The following is an 18,221-nucleotide window of genomic DNA, read 5'->3' as shown; positions in this document are numbered from 1 at the left end:
TTTTCCTGAATCCAGCGATATTTTTCTTTTTATTCCTTCGTCTTTCTATTCCTAAGCTCTGGCGCCATCTTCCATGTATCTAAATCTATTAATTGTAACCAAGTGGGTGTGGTCATGCTTCCGGATTTGAACCCTTGATTCTATGGTCGGCGTCTCTTTCCATTGAGCCACAACAGATACACTTAGGTAGCACATGTGATATTTTTGATCATGTATTATCTAGATTTATATCATATTTGATTTTTCTAATGTTTATTGCATTATATTAATTACTGTGTGCTCCTATATCATATTTTTCCACAGTTTGCTAGGCAACTCTCCACATCAGCTTTATGTCATTTTTTTCTTGCTGTCTTTGTGGGAATTTTTTTTGCTTGTTTTTTTTTGCCACTAAGGCTCCTTTCACATTTACGTTTTCAGCTTACCGTCACAATGCGTCGTTTTGTGAAAAAAACGCATCCTGCAAAGTTGCCCGCAGGATGCGTTTTTTTCACATAGACTTGTATTACCGACGCATCGCGACGTATGGACACACGTTCCATACGTGGTGCACTGGATGCGTCGGTATGTGGTATTTGGCCGTCGTATCGAAAAAACGTTCAAGGGAGCGTTTTTTCGTACGTCGTATCCTGCATTTTTTAATGCGCATGCCCGGCCGGAAATCCCCCCCTCCTCCCTGGGACTTTACATTGGACAACGGATGCGTGTAAACAGTGCGTCCGCTGCTCACGTCACTCAAAATTTCACACACTTCCGTCGGTATGTCGCGCCGATTCTTCGTGACAGCCCCATATCGACGGAAGTGTGAAAGAAGCCTAATTTGTTTGTATGCATGCCTCTGTGTGTATGTTTGTATCAATAACATATTCTGCTTTTTAGTTATTGCGTTATATTGGATATTTGGTGTCTTATATACACCACACCTTGGTTTTTCTTCTAATTGCTGTGTAATATGCAGCTGCCATTTTCATGAATAATTAATAGCTTTCCCATATATTGGAGACAAAAGAAATTCAGACAAATGGAGGAAATGTGTGCCATGCCGATGTTTAGGCATAGGATAGAATTATTGATTAAATCAAGCTCTTATTGTTCACTCCTACCCCTACTCCAAATATAAGACAATGGAGACAACAATATGGATGCTAGTAAGATACATTTATTTGCAGCTTTTCCTTTCCACATTTATATCACAACCAAACTGCCAATACCTGGGTTGGTGAATTGGAAAACTGAGCCCCAATGGGGCATACTTTCTTTAAAAATATTTTAAATGCTTCTGAAAGGTAATCACTGCAACTGCAAACATGGTCTAGAGTCACTGCCACTGCAAACATGGTTCGGTGTGACTGCCACTTCAAACATGTTCCAGAGTCAAAGCCACTGCAAACACTGTCAAGAGTCACTGACACTGCAAACATGGTCCAGAGTCAGTGCCACTGCAAACATGGTCCAAAGTCACTGCCACTGCAAACATGTTTCGGTGTGACTGCCACTGCAAAAACTTTCCAGAGTCACTGCCACTGCAAACATGGTCCAGTGTCACTGCCACTGCAAACATCGTTCAGTGTGACTGCCACTGCAAACATGGTACAGAGTCACCGCCAATGCAAACAGGGTCCAGAGTCACCACCACTACAAACATGGTCCAGAGTCACCGTCACTGCAAACATGGTCCATAGTCACCTCCACTGCAAACATGGTTCAGTGTGACTGCCACTGGAAACATGGTCCAGAGACACTTCCACTGCATACATGGTCCAGAGTCACTGCCAATGCAAACAGGGTCCAGAGTCACCACCACTCCAAACATGGTCCAGAGTCACCGCCACTGCAAACATGGTCCAAAGTCACCACCACTGCAAACAGTCCAAAGTCACTGCCACTACAAACATGGTCCAGAGTCACCGCCACTGCAAAAAGGGTCCAGAGTCACCGCCACTGCAAACATGGTCCAGAGTCACCACCACTGCAAACAGAGTCCAAAGTCACTGCCACTACAAACATGGTCCAGAGTCACCACCACTACAAACATGGTCCAGAGTCACCGTCACTGCAAACATGGTCCATAGTCACCTCCACTGCAAACATGGTTCAGTGTGACTGCCACTGGAAACATGGTCCAGAGACACTTCCACTGCATACATGGTCCAGAGTCACTGCCAATGCAAACAGGGTCCAGAGTCACCACCACTACAAACATGGTCCAGAGTCACCGCCACTGCAAACATGGTCCAAAGTCACCACCACTGCAAACAGTCCAAAGTCACTGCCACTACAAACATGGTCCAGAGTCACCGCCACTGCAAAAAGGGTCCAGAGTCACCACCACTGCAAACATGGTCCAGAGTCACCACCACTGCAAACAGAGTCCAAAGTCACTGCCACTACAAACATGGTCCAGAGTCACCGCCACTGCAAACATGGTCCAGAGTCACCACCACTGCAAACATGGTTCAGTGTGACTGCCACTGCAAACATGGTCCAGAGACACTGCCACTGCAAACATGGTCCAGAGTCACCGCCAATGCAATCAGGGTCCAGAGTCACCACCACTGCAAACATGGTCCAGAGTCACTGCAACTGCAAACATGGTCCAGAGTCACTGCCACTGCAAATATGGTCCAGAGTCACTGCCACTGTAAACAAGGCCCAGAGTCACCACCACTGCAAACATGGTCCAGATTCACCACCACTGCAAACATGGTCCAGAGTCACTGCCACTGCAATCATGGTTCGGTGTGACTGCCACTGCAAACATGGTCCAGAGTCACCGCCAATGCAAATGTTCCAGAGTCACCACCAATACAAACATGGTCCAGAGTCACCGCCACTACAAACATGGTCCAGAGTCACCGCCAGTGAAAACATGGTCCAGAGTCACCGCCACTGCAAACAGAGTCCAAAGTCACTGCCACTACAAACATGGTCCAGAGTCACCGCCACTGCAAACATGGTCCAGAGTCACCGCCACTGCAAAAAGGGTCCAGAGTCACCGCCACTGCAAACATGGTCCAGAGTCACTGCCACTGTAAACAATGCCCAAAGTCACTGCCACTGCAAACGTGATCCAGAGTCACCACCACTGCAAACATGGTCCAGAGTCACTGCCACTGCAAACACGATCCAGAGTCACCGCCACTGCAAACATGGTCCACAGTCACCGCCACTGCAAACATGGTCGAGTCACCGCCAATGCAAACAGAGTCCAGAGTCACCACCACTACAAACATAGTCCAGAGTCACTGCCACTGCAAACATGGTCCAGAGTCACCGCCACTGCAAACAGAGTCCAAAGTCACTGCCACTACAAACATGGTCCAGAGTCACCGCCACTGCAAACATGGTCCAGAGTCACCGCCACTGCAAAAAGGGTCCAGAGTCACCGCCACTGCAAAGATGGTCCTGAGTCACTGCCACTGCAAATATGGTCCAGAGTCACCACCACTGCAAACATGGTCCAGAGTCACCGTCACTGCAAACACGATCCAGAGTCACCGCCACTGCAAACATGGTCCACAGTCACCACCACTGCAAACATGGTCGAGTCACCGCCAATGCAAACAGAGTCCAGAGTCACCGCCACTACAAACATAGTCCAGAGTCACTGCCACTGCAAACATGGTCCAGAGTCACCGCCACTGCAAACAGAGTCCAAAGTCACTGCCACTACAAATATGGTCCAGAGTCACCACCACTGAAAACATGGTCCAGAGTCACCGCCACTGCAAACATGGTCCAGAGTCACCGCCACTGCAAAAAGGGTCCAGAGTCACTGCCACTGCAAACATGGTCCAGAGTCACCACCACTGCAAATAGGGTCTGGAGTCACGGCCACTGCAAACATGATCCAGAGTCACTGCCACAGCAATCACTGTATAGAGTCACTGCCACTGCAAACATGGCCCAGAGTCACTGCTACTGCAAACATGGTTCGGTGTGATTGCCACTGCAATCATGGTCCAGAGTTACTGCCACTGCAAACAAGGTCCAGAGTCACTGCCACTGCAAATATGGTCCAGAGTCACAATCACTGCAAACATGGTCCAGAGTCACTGCCACTGCAAACATGATCCAGAGTCACCGCCACTGCAAACATGGTCCAGAGTCACCGCCACTGCAAACATGGTCCAGAGTCACCCCCACTGCAAATATGGTTCGGTGTGACTGCCTCTGCAAACAAGGTCCAGGGTGACTGCCACTGCAAACATGGTTCGGTGTGACTGCCACTACAAACATGGTCCAGATTAACCGCCACTACAAACATGGTCCAGATTAACCGCCACTGCAAACATGGTCCAGAGTCACTGCCACTGCAAACAGGGTCCAAAGTCACTGCCACTGCAAACAGGATCCAGAGTCACTGCCACTGCAAACAGGGCCCAGAGTCACCGCCACTGCAAACATGGTCCAGAGTCACCGACACTGCAAAAATGGTCCAGAGTCACCGACACTGCAAACATGGTCCAGAGTGACCGCCACTACAAACATGGTCCAGAGTCACTGCCACTGCAAACATGGTCCAGAGTCACCGCCACTGCAAACATGGTCCAGAGTCAGCGCCACTGCAAACATGGTCCAGAGTCACCGCCACTGCAAACATGGTCCAGAGTCACCGCCACTGCAAACAGGGTCCAGAGTCACCGCCACTGCAAATATGGTCCAGAGTTTGTGGTGAAAGAGAGGAGTATTGCCATGCTTTTCTATAGGCATTAATAAGTAAAATATGTTGTCCAGTGCAAAGATATTGATGGCCTAAACCTAGGAGAGATCATCAATACACCCAATACTCCACCAATCAGCTGAAAACAGCTCCGGAGGCAGGAAAATGTAGGCATCTTGAAGACTCAGATCCAGAGCCATGATGACACCAGTGGTCCGAACTGTGCAGCCTTCCATTCTGCTAGGGCACAAGGGATCATGGCTGGCGGGTGATCCAGTGATCCTGCCGGATTCAGAGCTGCACTTTTAAGCTGTATAGAAAAGTATTTGCAAGTGTAATTTTACGACCTCCATAAGATAATGCATAGAATATATTTATTTTTCAATACTTTTGTGGCTTTTTATATCTTGTAGCCGCGATGTATGAGGTTTTATACAGAGTGAATACATATTAAGAGCAGCGCTCTTCTCTTCTCGTTGTGTGACGCTTTAGATTAACCATAGCAAAATGAACAAGAAGAAAACCGCCAACAGTGAGACGCTGCAGCGACAAGTCCCACTGCTCGCCTTTGTGCTTGTGGTAGTAGAAGTCGCACGTGTTGCAGTACTAGAACTATTAGCAAGCGTTCCAGCGGTGCACTGATACGTGATCTCTGTTTGGCCCTCATTAGACGGGAAGGTTATGTTGCTTCTTATGCAATAGTTACTTGAGGCACAACCACGAATGAGGCTAAGAGTAACCTGGGTGCCTGTAAAACCGAAGAAAAATAAAAGGGTGTTATTGGCAACATATTAAATATGATGAGATATATAAATAGATGATTTATAGTTAGATAGATAGAATGATAATAGATAGAAAGATAGATAATAATAATTATTATTATACATTTATATAGCGCCATTTATTCCATGGCGCTTTACATGTGAATCGGGGGCAAATATAGATAAGTGCATTAAACATGAGCAAATAACAAGGCACACGGGTACATAAGGAGGGAGGACCCTGCCCGCGAGGGCTCACAGTCTGCAGGGGATGGGTGAGGATACACTAGGAGAGGGAAGAGCTGGCTGTGCGGCGGTTCAGTAGGTTGAGGATCACTGCAGGTTGTAGGCTTGTCGGAAGAGATGAGTCTTCAGGTTCTTTTTGAAGGTTTCTATGGTAGGCGAAAGTCTGATGTGTTGGGGTAGAGAGTTCCAGAGTATGGGGGAAGCACGGGAGAAGATAATAGATAGCAAATAGATAGATAATAGACAGATAGATAATAGATAAATGATAGATAATAGATAGATAGAAAGATAATATATATATAATAGATATATAGATAATAGATAGATAATAGATAGATAAATAATAGGTAGATTGATAATAGATAGATAATAGATAGATAATAGATACAGATAATAGATAGATAGATAGATAGATAGATAATAGATAGATAGATAGATAATAGATAATAGATAGATACAGTAGATAGATAGATAGATAATAGATAGATAGATAATAGATAGATAGATAGATACAGTAGATAGATAGATAGATAGATAGATAATAGATAGATAGATAGATAGATAGATAATAGATAGATAGATAATAGATAGATAGATAGATACAGTAGATAGATAGATAGATACTTGATAGATAGATAGATACAGTAGATAGATAGATAGATAGATAATAGATAGATAGATAGATAGATAGATAGATAGATACAGTAGATAGATAGATAGATAGATAATAGATAGATGATAGAAAGATAATAGATAGATTGATAATAGACAATATATAGATAATAGATAGATAGATAATATATAATAGATAGATAGATAATAGACAGATAATAGATAGATAATAGATAGATAATAGATACATAGATAATAGATAGATAGATAATAGACAGATAATAGATAGACAATAGATAGATAATAGATAGATAGATAATAGATCGATAGACAATAGATAGATAATAGACAATATATAGATAATAGATAGATAATAGATAGATAATATATAATAGATAGATAGATAATAGACAGATAGATAATCGTTAGATATTCTCATTACCTACAGTATACTTTGTAGACATGACCATACACATGGTCTCATTTCCGGTACAGTTCATATTCTGATTGGCGCCACAGGCATCACCAGACAGAGAACACATGGAACAGATCACTCCATTAATCTGAGAATTCGCACTTGGAACTTTTATAATTGGGAGTGAAAAAAAATAAAGTAAACAGCAGGAAATGTATATAGAAGCCATATAGTGTATTTATTAATGGAACTCCCTAAATATAACTGATACAAGAAAGATATATATCTTGGTACCGTGTTCGCCAGTAGATAGAAAAATATTTAGAATTCAGAGTCCTCAGTGGTTGATACCTTTTAATGGCTAACTGAAAAGATGGTAACAAATTGCAGCTTTCGAGACTACACAGGTCTCTTCATCAGGCAAAGACTAAAAGAAATTCTGAATAATCACATATTTATGCACAACATAGCACAGGTGACATGAAGCAGAATTACCATGAGTGATAAACAGTTATGTCCATGTTTTATCGTCCTCTGATTGGGGTCTGGTTCTGTTGTGATGACCCCACATGGTCTGAGGGGCAAATTCCTTAGTTCCTTAGTTGATGTAAAAAGACATAAATCCATGCGACACATTAATTCCTGCACTGAGAGTATCAAAGGTCATCATCAGCTTATATTCCCATATACTTCTGACTCTCTCTCGCCATACAATAAGAGGAAAAAGAATGGATCTACCTGTGGCAATACATTTTTGTCTCCCCAATCATAACATTATGGATATTAAATTGCTTGTATTAAAAGGTAGCTTCAAATCTCAGAGAGACAGAAGAGTCTGGGAATATAAACTGATGATGACCTTTGACAGTCTTAGTGCAGGAATGAATGTGTCACTTCATGTTTCCCTTCTATCTACATTGCTGACCACGGTCTGGTGTCAAGTGCAATCTGCCTCTGAAGATGTCATCAATCATAGTTTACAGGATAGGTGAGGTGAGTCATTGTCTGTCTATTGGAATTATTGGAATTGGATTGGAAGTAAGGCAAAGTTAGCTCCTGCACCTATAGTGCTGACAGAATGCTGATGAAGAGGAACCACCCACTTAATAATAATGATTGGCCATTTACAGACCCTCAAAATATTCATAACTGATATGCGCAGGAAAATGAGTTTTAATCTGTTGCGGAGGGGAAGGGCCTTTTTTTACTTCTGGTTTTGTTTGAAGGGCAAAATATAGTCTAAGTTCTACCATAAGCATAAAGTATTACTTGCCTATGGGATTTTTTGGAGAACACAAGTCACTGAAGCAACATGTGGTAGCGATTCTCTGCGCGGTGGAGTAGTAGGAAAACGATCCGGTCACATTGCATTCACTTTGTGGAGCGCAGAATCTTTTAAAATACTGGGAAAATTCTCCACCTAAAAAAAAAAAAAGTAGAAACACTCAAAAGTAAATTCTTCCATGGCACCAATGTTTTGAGCCGGGTGACATCACAATGTAAAGTGTGTGGAATTATAAAGTGTGAAAAAGGAGCAATCTGCTCACCTCCAGTTATAGCCAGACGATAGCCGGAACTCAAATCTTCTTAAAATAAATCCAGTAGTATAAAAGGTACAAAAAATGGTTGAAACACAACAGCACAAAAATTAAAAAGGCAGAAAAAAAGATCCCAGGCAACATGCGTCAGACCTACATAGTCCTTTGTCAAGCCAGACCCATGCAGGTCTGAAACATGTTGCTTGGGAGCGCGGCGGATATTTTTTTTTATGCCTTTTTAATTTTTGTGCTGTTGTGTTTCAACCATTTTTTGTGTCTTTTTTATTACTGGGTTAATAAAGCTTTGAAGATGTGACTGCCGGCTATCGTTTGGACTGTTAGTATTATGAAGTGTTGGCTTATGAGGGATACAGGATGAACTTCCACTTTATTGTCAATCACATTGTAATTAAAGGATTGAGCTTGGAATCTGTGCGGAAGGGCTTTACGTGGGAGAAATGGCAATGTCTTGTGTTATGCAGAAACTGAGCAGAATAAGGTGCAGATCACTGATGAGAACCAAGAGAAGAAGGAAAAATAGCAATACAGAGTAGAAATAAGGCAGGACTGATGATGGATTGGTTTCTGGTCCATGCATGTGTAATGGTGGTGAACTGTGTTGTCGTGTTCCTACCTCTGAAGACAATAATTGCATTGATGTGTTGTATTCCTGCTCGCTTTCTAAAACTGAACATGGACAAAGCAGAATTCATCATCTTTCCCCATCTCACTCTACCCCTCCACCAGACCTATCCATCAATGTCAATGGCTCCTCACTCTCCCCAGTCCCACACGCCCGGTGCCTCGGGGTGATCATCGACTCTGCCCTCTCTTTCAAGCCACATATCCAAGCCCTTGCCTCCTCCTGCCATCTCAAACTCAAAAAATATGTCACATATCTGTGCATTCTTTGACCATGAAACCACAAAAACACTAGTGCATGCCCTCATCATCTCCTGCCTCGACTACTGCAACCTCCTACTCTCTGGACTCCCCTCTAGCACTCTGGCACCACTCCAATCCATCCTACACTCTGCTGCCCGACTAATCTACCTGTCTCCCCGCTATTCCCCAGCCTCTCTCCTATGCCAGGCCCTTCACTGGCTTCCTATCTTCCAGAGACTCCAGTTCAAAACCCTTACTATGACATACAAAACCATCCACAACCTATCTCCTCCATACATCTGTGACATGGTCCCCCGATACTTACCTACATGCAACCTTCGATCCTCACAAGATCTCATTCTCTACTGTCCTTTTATCTCCTCTTCCCACAATCGCAAACAAGACTTCTCTCGTGCTTCCCCCATACTCTGGAACTCTCTACCCCAACACATCAGGCTCTCGCCTACCATCGAAACCTTAAAAAAGAGCCTGAAGACCCACCTCTTCCGACAAGCCTACAGCCTGCAGTGATCCTCAACCTACTGAACCGCCGCACAACCAGCTCTATCCTCACCTACTGTATCCTCACCCATCCCCTGCAGACTGTGAGCCCTTGTAGGCAGGGTCCTCTCTCCTTCTATACCTGTTAGAGCCTTGTTTTTTGTTCATATTTATTGTATTTATCTATATTTGCCCCCTTTTCACATGTAAAGCGCCATGGAATAAATGGCGCTATAAAAAATGTATAGTAATAATAATAATAATAAAATTGTAATGTGAACAGTGTCCTGCATCTTTGTGAATATAAATATGTAATGTGCCATGTAAAATGTAAATATTATGTTCCTGTATAGTGTATAGGTAATATTGGCACTGTATAATATAAAGTGGGATGTGTATATATAGAAAGTTGACTATAGGTTAAGAAAAAGTTAATGTTTGTGATTTGTCACTAGTAGGAGGGGTTAGTATTAGGAAAAGTGACTAATGCCTGATAATTAGAAAGTTAGAGTTTTGGAGTGCAATCTGAGCAGAGCTGCAAAAAGGATGACTTTGATTGCGAGGAGACTAAGAAGAAGGGATAGTGTGATCCTGAAGAAAATGTGACAGAAAGAGACAGAATGGCCTTCTGAAGGTGAATCCTAGGAGAGGACGCCCAGACATGAGACCTTGAGGTCATAACGCAGAAGGTAATGGGCCTTAACTGGACTGAGGGACAGAGACTAGTGAAGGGCCCGAGTGGTAAATCCAGGGTGCCAGTAGTGGAAGAAATAGCTGCTGAACAAGTAAAGGAGACTAGTGAATTAGGACTGTAGCGTTAAAGCTGGACTACAGATACTGTGTGGAATAATGCTTCATACTGTAAAGGAGACGTCCATAATACTTTGTGTCCGCTGTCCCTTGTATATAACATTTCCAAGTTACCGTTCAGTAAACAGTTTATTTTGGAAAGGTAGTCTCCCTCATTGAACTGTGAAACATCTGGTCCTGGCACGCCCACAACACTGGCCACATGCGGCTTGCACAGATGTAAGGCCATCACAGCACAGGGCCACACACCCAGCCAAGACCCACACTTTCATGTAATTTGCTGGTACGTTGAAGACAAGTGCCACTTGTCACTTTACACATAGTGTACCCCAGAGCGGAGTAGTTTGGGTGCTGGTTGCATGATCTACTGATCAATCAGATCTTGGATTAACAGTGACTGAATAGGTGACCAGTCAGTGTGCAAAACATATGTCTGCCAAAGAGACCATAAAGAGCAAGGGCACCTGGTGTACCGATTGCCCAATATCTAGAATTACACTTATTATTCTGATACATTTCTTGGCTCACTGTGGGCTGAGGTAGAAAAAGGGGGTAGGAGGGATGACTTTGTAATGTGGTGTTGGAGAACAGGAGAAGGTATAAATCCAACAGAGATCCACTTGGATAACATTAAAAAAGGCTATTTTTTATTACATGACTGCCATGTTCTTAATAAGCTGAAATAAAAGTAGGATAATGTTTTTATCCTCGTGGATCTCGGTGCTGAATTTAAGCCTTGATGTCATTCGCTTCACTTGCGGCAATCCAGTTTCCGAGAATGGATCCCACAATTTCCCAGGAGTGGTGCTTTAACTATCTCCCTTTTCTGCAATTGTAGAACCAGAGACCATAATAATATTCATCGATGTTCCCTTCTGTTGTCTAGAACTCATGTAAATCTTCAGAATGATACAATTCATTAGTCATTAAAATTAACATTCCACAACGTACTTTGCATGGTCACCGTAGACTGAGATGCGCACACTTGGCCATCTTGGCAGCTCACCGAGTTTGTGCTTGAACAAGAATTTAGGGAGTTTGAGCTACAAGTTACACACTGCAAGCAATTACCTGAGTAGAACAAAAAGAAAATACATGTCCATAAACGTCGGTACTTTTGTTGGACCCATTACATTTTGGCAGGAATCGCCAAAGATTGAACATCTGCAGCAGTTATGTGAAGCCTGATTGAGTTTGAGGGCAACAAATTGGTATTAGAATCTGATATATTTCCAGCAATTGTATCCCAAAGATGAAACACGTATTGGGAGAATGATGGTTGCCTTACCAGACCACATTTTTGTCAGGAGGAACTTTGTGAGTTTCTGCGTCCACGTCATATCAACACATTCACCTTATTGTTTTCCTCCTGGGGTGTCAGGAGATAATGTACCAAACCTGCTGATATGTGGAGAGCCCAGAGATGACAACATCGTTCTCCATTATAATGTTCTAGAGTTGAGAAAATAATTTGTAGGACCATGGTCTAGCGCAGTGTTCCCCAACTCCTTTCCTCAAGAGCCACCAACAGGTCATGTTTTCAGGATTTCTTTAGTATTGCACAGGTGATAATTGCATCACCTGGACAGGCATGCATTCAATCACCTGTACAATACTAAGGAAATCCTGAAAACATGACCTGTTGGTGGCTCTGGAGGACTGGAGTTGGGGAACACTGGTCTAGCAGAAAACTTCCTACTAGCTTCTACATCCCCAGCGCCTGTTATGATTACTAGTTGACCAGTCCATCGTATATACATTGTACCGCAATGTAATGATGTTGCAGTAGTCTGCCAGTCAGAAGATGTCATAGGTAGTAGGAGGTTCATAGTGCTCTGGTATGACATCGTTGGATGGTCGACAAAGCTGCTTGACCCGAGTCCTTCAAATCTTTTTGCGAAATTCTAAAGGCTTGCAAACAACCTTTTGCATTGCATTGTGTCTTGTTCGAGAACATCCAGTATAAAATGTTAAAAATTGATATAGATATAGATACAATAGATGCATTGATACATTATAGGCAATAGATAGATAGATAGATAGATAGATAGATAGAATCATAGAATGGTAGAGTTGGAAGAGACCTCATCTAGTCCAACCCCCGGATCAAAGCAGGATTCATTAAACCATCAAAGACAGATGTGTGTCCAGCCTCTGTTTGAATACTTCCATGGAAGGAGAACTCACCACCTCTCGTGGCCGCCTGTTCCACTCCTTGATCACGCTAACTGTCAAAAAGTTTTTTCTAATAACTAATCTGTGTTTCCTCCCATTCAGTTTCATCCCATTGCTTCTGGTCTTTCCTTGTGCAAATGAGAATAAAGATGATTCTTCTACAATGTGACAGCTCTTGAGATATTTGTAGACAGCTATTAAGTCTCCTCTCAGTCTTCTTTGTTGCAGCTAAACATTCCCAAATCCTGTAACCGTTCCTCATAGGACATGGTTTGCAGATCTCTCACCATCCTGGTTGCTCTTCTCTGAACTTGCTCCAGTTTGTTGATGTCTTTTTTTTACAATGTGGTGCCCAAAACTGGACACAGTATTCCAGATGAGGTCTGGCCAGAGGAATAGAGGGCAATAATGACTTTGCGTGATCTAGACTCTATGCTTCTGTTAATACATCCCAGAATTGTATTTGCCTTTTTTGCTGCTGCATCACACTGTTGACTCATGTTCAGTTTATGATCTATTAGTATACACAAGTCTTTTTCACATGTGCTGTTGCTTAGTTCTATTCCTCCTATTCTGTATATGCTTTTTTCATTTTTATTGCCCAGATGTAGTACTTTGCATTTTCCTTGTTAAAAACCATTCTTTTAGTTGCTGCCGAGTGCTCCAGTTTATTTATATCTTTTTGAATCCTCTCTCTTCTCTCGTATTAGCTATTCCTCCTAGCTTTGTGTCATCAGCAAATTTAATCAGTTTACCCTCAATTCCTTCATGTAAATCATTGATAAAGATGTTGAACAATACAGGGCCCAGGACAGAGCACTGTGGTACCCCACTTGAGACATTCTTCCAACTGGATGTGTAGCCATCTACGATCACTCTTTGGGTCCGATCACTAAGCCAGTTATGAATCCACCTAACAGTTGCCTTGTCCATTCCATACTTAGTCAGTCAATCAATCAGTGATTCTGTCATAGAAGGAAATTAAGTTTGATAATAGACAGATAGATAGATGATAGATAGATAGATAATAGATAATAAATAGATAGATAATAGATAGATAGATAGATAATAGATGATAGATATAGATAGATGATAGATAATAGATAGATACATAGATAGATCCTAGATAGATAGATAATATATAGATAGATAATATATAGTATACATACACTGTATTTGTCAGATATTGCAGTTATCTGTTATAATGGTCTTACCTGTTGCTGCAAATGCTGAAAGAAAGCACAATAACCCCCAGAGACACATTGTCGCAGACAGGTCTCACTCAACGCTGCCAATTTCATCCACTGCTGCAGGAAAAAGAGACTTTGAATATTTTTGGGATCTGATGCAAATTGCGTTGAGTTTCTCATGATAACGATGATGACACGTCCTATATTTCAAGTCCACTCACCATTACTGAGATAATGACACTTATCACTACTACTACTTCTACTACTGAGGACTAAAGGCCCCGTCACACTTAGCGACGCTAAAGCGATCCCGACAACGATATGACCTGTCGCAGCAGCGATACAGCGACCTGTAGCGACCTGTACAACGATGTCGTTGGTCGTTGTGACCCTGTCACATGGCAGCTATTATGACGATTCAGACCTCGATGAGGGACGTCCTCTGTGACGTTGTAGTCACACAGCCGTGCATTTGCGTTGCCTTTTCCGCATCCATTCAGTTCCGATTGGTGGTCGCTACTGCGTTCTGATTGGTGGTGGCCTTGCCTTATGAGGCGACACAATAGCCCTTCCGTCCTTTGTTCCTGACCGCGTGGTGGTTTGCAGATCGTTGTAGAGTTCTCCGGCCTGCGACTCCTCTTCGATTTATCTATTCTTCAACGGTTCTTCTGACACCTAGGATGGAAGCGCTACTATGTCGCCTTCTGTTGAAGGCATGACCGCCAATCAGAACACAGTAGCGACCACCAATCGAATCGGAGGGGTGTGGAAAAGGCAACGCAAATGCACGCCTATGTGTCGTGTCTGAGTCGTCAACGAGGTCGTTGGTAAGGTGTCAAACACAGCGATGTGTGCTACACAGCGGGACCTCAACGATCAAAAAAAGGTCCAGGCCAATCCGACACGACCAGCGATCTCACAGCAGGGGCCTGGTCGCTGCTACGTGTCAAACATAGCGAGATCGCTACTGAGGTCGCTGTTGCGTCACAAAACTTGTGACTCAGCAGCGATCTCGCTAGCGACCTCGCTTAGTGTGAAGGTACCTTAAGTCTGGTCCTGGGTGCGGAGGATGGAATTCCTTTGCAGTCATCCAGAGAAGCCGTCATGGTAGTCTGGGCCAGATGGAAGTGAAAAGGAGAGAGATGGTCTACAAGCAGAGAAGATGTCACCTGTGAGACACTACGCGTGTGCAACCGGCGCTGTGTGCGGGCTGTGCCTGGGTAAACTGGGTTTCTCTCCAGAGTGTGATCACTGTTATTAAATTATCACATTACAGTATGGAGGTAGTATTTACATGCAATATGGCAGCATTTTCGGTATAGCTGTATAATCACGTCACTGAATGACGGTAATAGTCATAATATGTGATAAAAGAGGTTTTATTAGTCATGAAATGGAAGTATTTTTCTGTAGTCATTGTATTATTAGTCATGATTTAGTGTTTTTTCGTTAAGTCTCAGTATAACGGTATTATTCAGTCACTAAATGGCGGTAATATTGGCTTATGCTTTTTTGATGTTAATCAGTTACTACATGGCGGTGCTATCGGTCATGAATTGGTGCTATTGTTTTTTACTCATTGTATGACAATATTCATTGGTCACTAATTAGTGTGTATAGATATATATTAATATTTTTTAGATATATATTATAAGATTCATCAATCATACATTATCTATTATGCTTTTATACATATATAAGATGCGTTTAAATATATAATAGATAAATATATATAAAAATATATATAATACATACTGTATATATATTAATATATATATATATATATTAGTTTTATATATTTAAATATATTTATATATTTAAATTCATTTTGTATATATATATACATATATATATATATATAAAAGATTAATAGATATGATTGATGGATTTTATAATATATATATATATATATATAATTCATCAGTCGTGTCTGTTATACTTCGTTTTCAAGTGACAATTTTTGCGCAATCAAATGAAAAATGGTACAAATATCGAAGAGCTCGAAGATGTCAGAATTTCGATTGAAGAAAATATTCTTTCTATCAAACTCATAAGCAAAAATAATAATAGAACCTTCAAAAAACAAGTATGAGCATAGTAAATATTACATTTTTATACAGTATATAAAACATGTATTATTATTATTACAAATTACATAATTTATTAAACATTGCAAGCAAAAATTTAAAAAAACGCATATTAATACGGCTATACGTTGTTTGTTGCAGATTTTGCAAATTGCATATTGTTTTTTTTTCTCTTTTAAATATATTGGCATTTTTGACACATTATCAGATTAGGCACAGGATTAATGTGTCACCTTTGGTGATCAGAATCTAGTTCAGATGTAGGAACCAGTTTGGTGACAGATTGTTGAGGTCAGTGCACAAGGTTAACCTAAGCTCATTCTCGTGGGGCGTTTTAGAGCCCGTGTTCTGTGTATTTCTTGGATCTCTTGTGATCGGGAAGTTATCCCTCACAGTGTTGTCCTTTATTCTGCCATATCTAGCTAATTGGTGATCAAAATGTACTTACCAGGGAAAATGACCATATCTAAAATCAGCACTCCGATGATTGGCAAATAATCCAAAATCAGATCTGGAGATCCCTTGTACAATCCTAACCCTCAATTTTCAGATCCACCATCATGACACCACTTGGCTCCTCAGAAAACATCTAGCCGATGTGTGTTGGTCCTTGGTTGAAGACGCTCTTGGTCACGAGTCAAGAACTGGCTTAGATTCTTAATCTTAAGCCTCCTCTTCTCTGTAATAATCCAAATAAAGTCGCTCTCGAATTATCGCACACGTTCAGAACTAATGGATCTCCCATTATTCATGCGCGTGACTCTATCCTGTAATTACTGACGTGCTTCTAAGCATAACTGAGATGTTTTGAGTGAGTGCAAATTTTTGGTCGAAATGACAGGGTGTGGAGCAATTTCACAAACTATGCCTGATATGTAAAACCGGTATTTTTTTGTTTGCCAATAGACCTTTTTGGTCTGAAAACACGCATGTAAAGCTGTACAAATCTTGTAAAGAAAGGAGGAATTCCCGACATTGTGAAGACTGTAGAACGTTGGCCCTCGAACAAGATTAATCACCTATCGACAGAATACAGTAGGTGGTAAATGCGTGACTTCTTGTACCAACACAGAAGACAAAATTGTGGGTCACCACATTGCATGCGTGAATGGACAGGTAGTACACATTCTTGACCCCCTACTTTAATTTATTCACTCTCTATAGGACTGTACTCATTTTTTTCCATCAGTCCCATAGATTTGAATGGACCAGGGGTCACTAGTGATGAGCGAGTGTGCTCATTACTCAAGTTTCTCAGGTCACGCTCAGGTGGTCTCCAAGTATTTTCAGCAAGCTCGGAGATTTAGTTTCTGTTGCCGTGGCTGCTAGACAGCTTGAATACATGTGGGGATTCCCTTACAAACAGGTAATCCCACATGTATTCAAGCTGTCTAGCAGCCGCAAATCATGCAACTGCGTCGACTTAAACTAAATCTCCGAGCACGCTGAAATACTCGGAGACCACCGCCAAGCATGCTCGGAGAAACTCGAGTAGCGAGCATACTCGCTCATCACTAGCACTGGTCACCTACGCAAACTGCTGCTCCATTCATACAAGCAACTTGGGGACCCACCTTCTTGTGCTTGGTGGGTTCCAGTGACTGGAACTCCATCAATCGTACTTTTATTACCTACCCTGATGATAAATGTTTTTTGAAAAGCTAAATTTTATAATTACAGTTGATGGCCCTAATTTATCAAAATTTTTACAGCGGAAAACGGGAATAAGAAGCTTTGAAAATTTGCAAAATTTTGCGACTTTTTGCGTTTTCACACCATGTTCACTCAGCTCTGATAACGTTGGCAAAGCTGGGAGTTCCTTACGCAACAAATCTTCAATCACTAGGGTAAGAATTGGGGTGTAGTACATACCACTTTGTTCCTCATTTGATTCACCAAGAGGCTCCTCACACTCCACCACACCATCTCATCAAGACTGGCATGAGAAACACGGTTCTTTATGAATTTGGCCTGTCGTTTCTGGGTCAATGTTTATATTTTTGAGGAACTGGACCTACATGGTCCGACTCAAGCCATAAAGACACCACATCCATTAGCTTGAAAAAAATACACAACTACTGTGGGTCTTTTTGTCAGGTCAAGGCTGGACTGGTCTTCGTCAGGTCAAGGCTGGACTGGTCTTCGTCAGGTCAAGGCTGGACTGGTCTTCGTCAGGTCAAGGCTGGACTGGTCTTCGAGAGTAGTAGAGGATCTCATGGTGGCTGTGGCTCAGATAAATATCCCAAAGATTTAGAGGAAGTCAGATCTACTTCAAGCTGGTTTGGATCCGACTCTCGGTCCCCTGAGACGATTGCATTTAGGGAATCAGTGGTTGCCG

The 18,221-nt window shown here is 42.1% G+C and overlaps 1 protein-coding gene across 2 annotated transcripts; it reads right to left on the bottom strand.

The window, feature by feature from the left end:
- Positions 1–1,139: 1,139 nt before the first annotated feature.
- On the bottom strand, positions 1,140–16,665 carry LOC138651924 (phospholipase A2 inhibitor NAI-like). 2 transcript variants are annotated; one of them, XM_069742541.1, is made up of 6 exons: positions 16,332–16,665; positions 13,821–13,913; positions 11,383–11,502; positions 7,971–8,117; positions 6,725–6,865; positions 1,140–5,411 (listed from the first exon to the last, which is right to left on the bottom strand). In XM_069742541.1, exons 2-6 carry the CDS (start codon positions 13,867–13,869, stop codon positions 5,152–5,154), a joined length of 717 nt encoding a protein of 238 aa, XP_069598642.1. In that variant the 5' UTR covers positions 13,870–13,913; positions 16,332–16,665; the 3' UTR covers positions 1,140–5,151. The 2 variants fall into 2 exon arrangements, with proteins under 2 accessions (XP_069598642.1, XP_069598643.1); XM_069742542.1 differs by having other exon boundaries at positions 6,729–6,865.
- Positions 16,666–18,221: the final 1,556 nt, after the last annotated feature.

Source organism: Ranitomeya imitator, chromosome 10, assembly GCF_032444005.1.
Source record: "Ranitomeya imitator isolate aRanImi1 chromosome 10, aRanImi1.pri, whole genome shotgun sequence".
Classification (NCBI taxonomy): Eukaryota; Metazoa; Chordata; class Amphibia; order Anura; family Dendrobatidae; genus Ranitomeya; species Ranitomeya imitator.
The sequence above is the reverse complement of the archived record's forward strand: the minus strand, read 5'-3'. Positions and strand labels throughout refer to the sequence as shown.

Bases quoted from the DNA above. Each gene is read 5' to 3' on its own strand.
- LOC138651924 (XM_069742541.1), bottom strand. From the start codon at position 13,869: ATGTGTCTCTGGGGGTTATTGTGCTTTCTTTCAGCATTTGCAGCAACA. The intron at 11,503-13,820 runs GTAAGACCATTA...TGTTCTACTCAG, and splicing joins TTCAGCATTTGCAGCAACAG to GTAATTGCTTGCAGTGTGTA. The intron at 6,866-7,970 runs GCAAGTAATACT...CAATTATAAAAG, and splicing joins TTCTCCAAAAAATCCCATAG to TTCCAAGTGCGAATTCTCAG.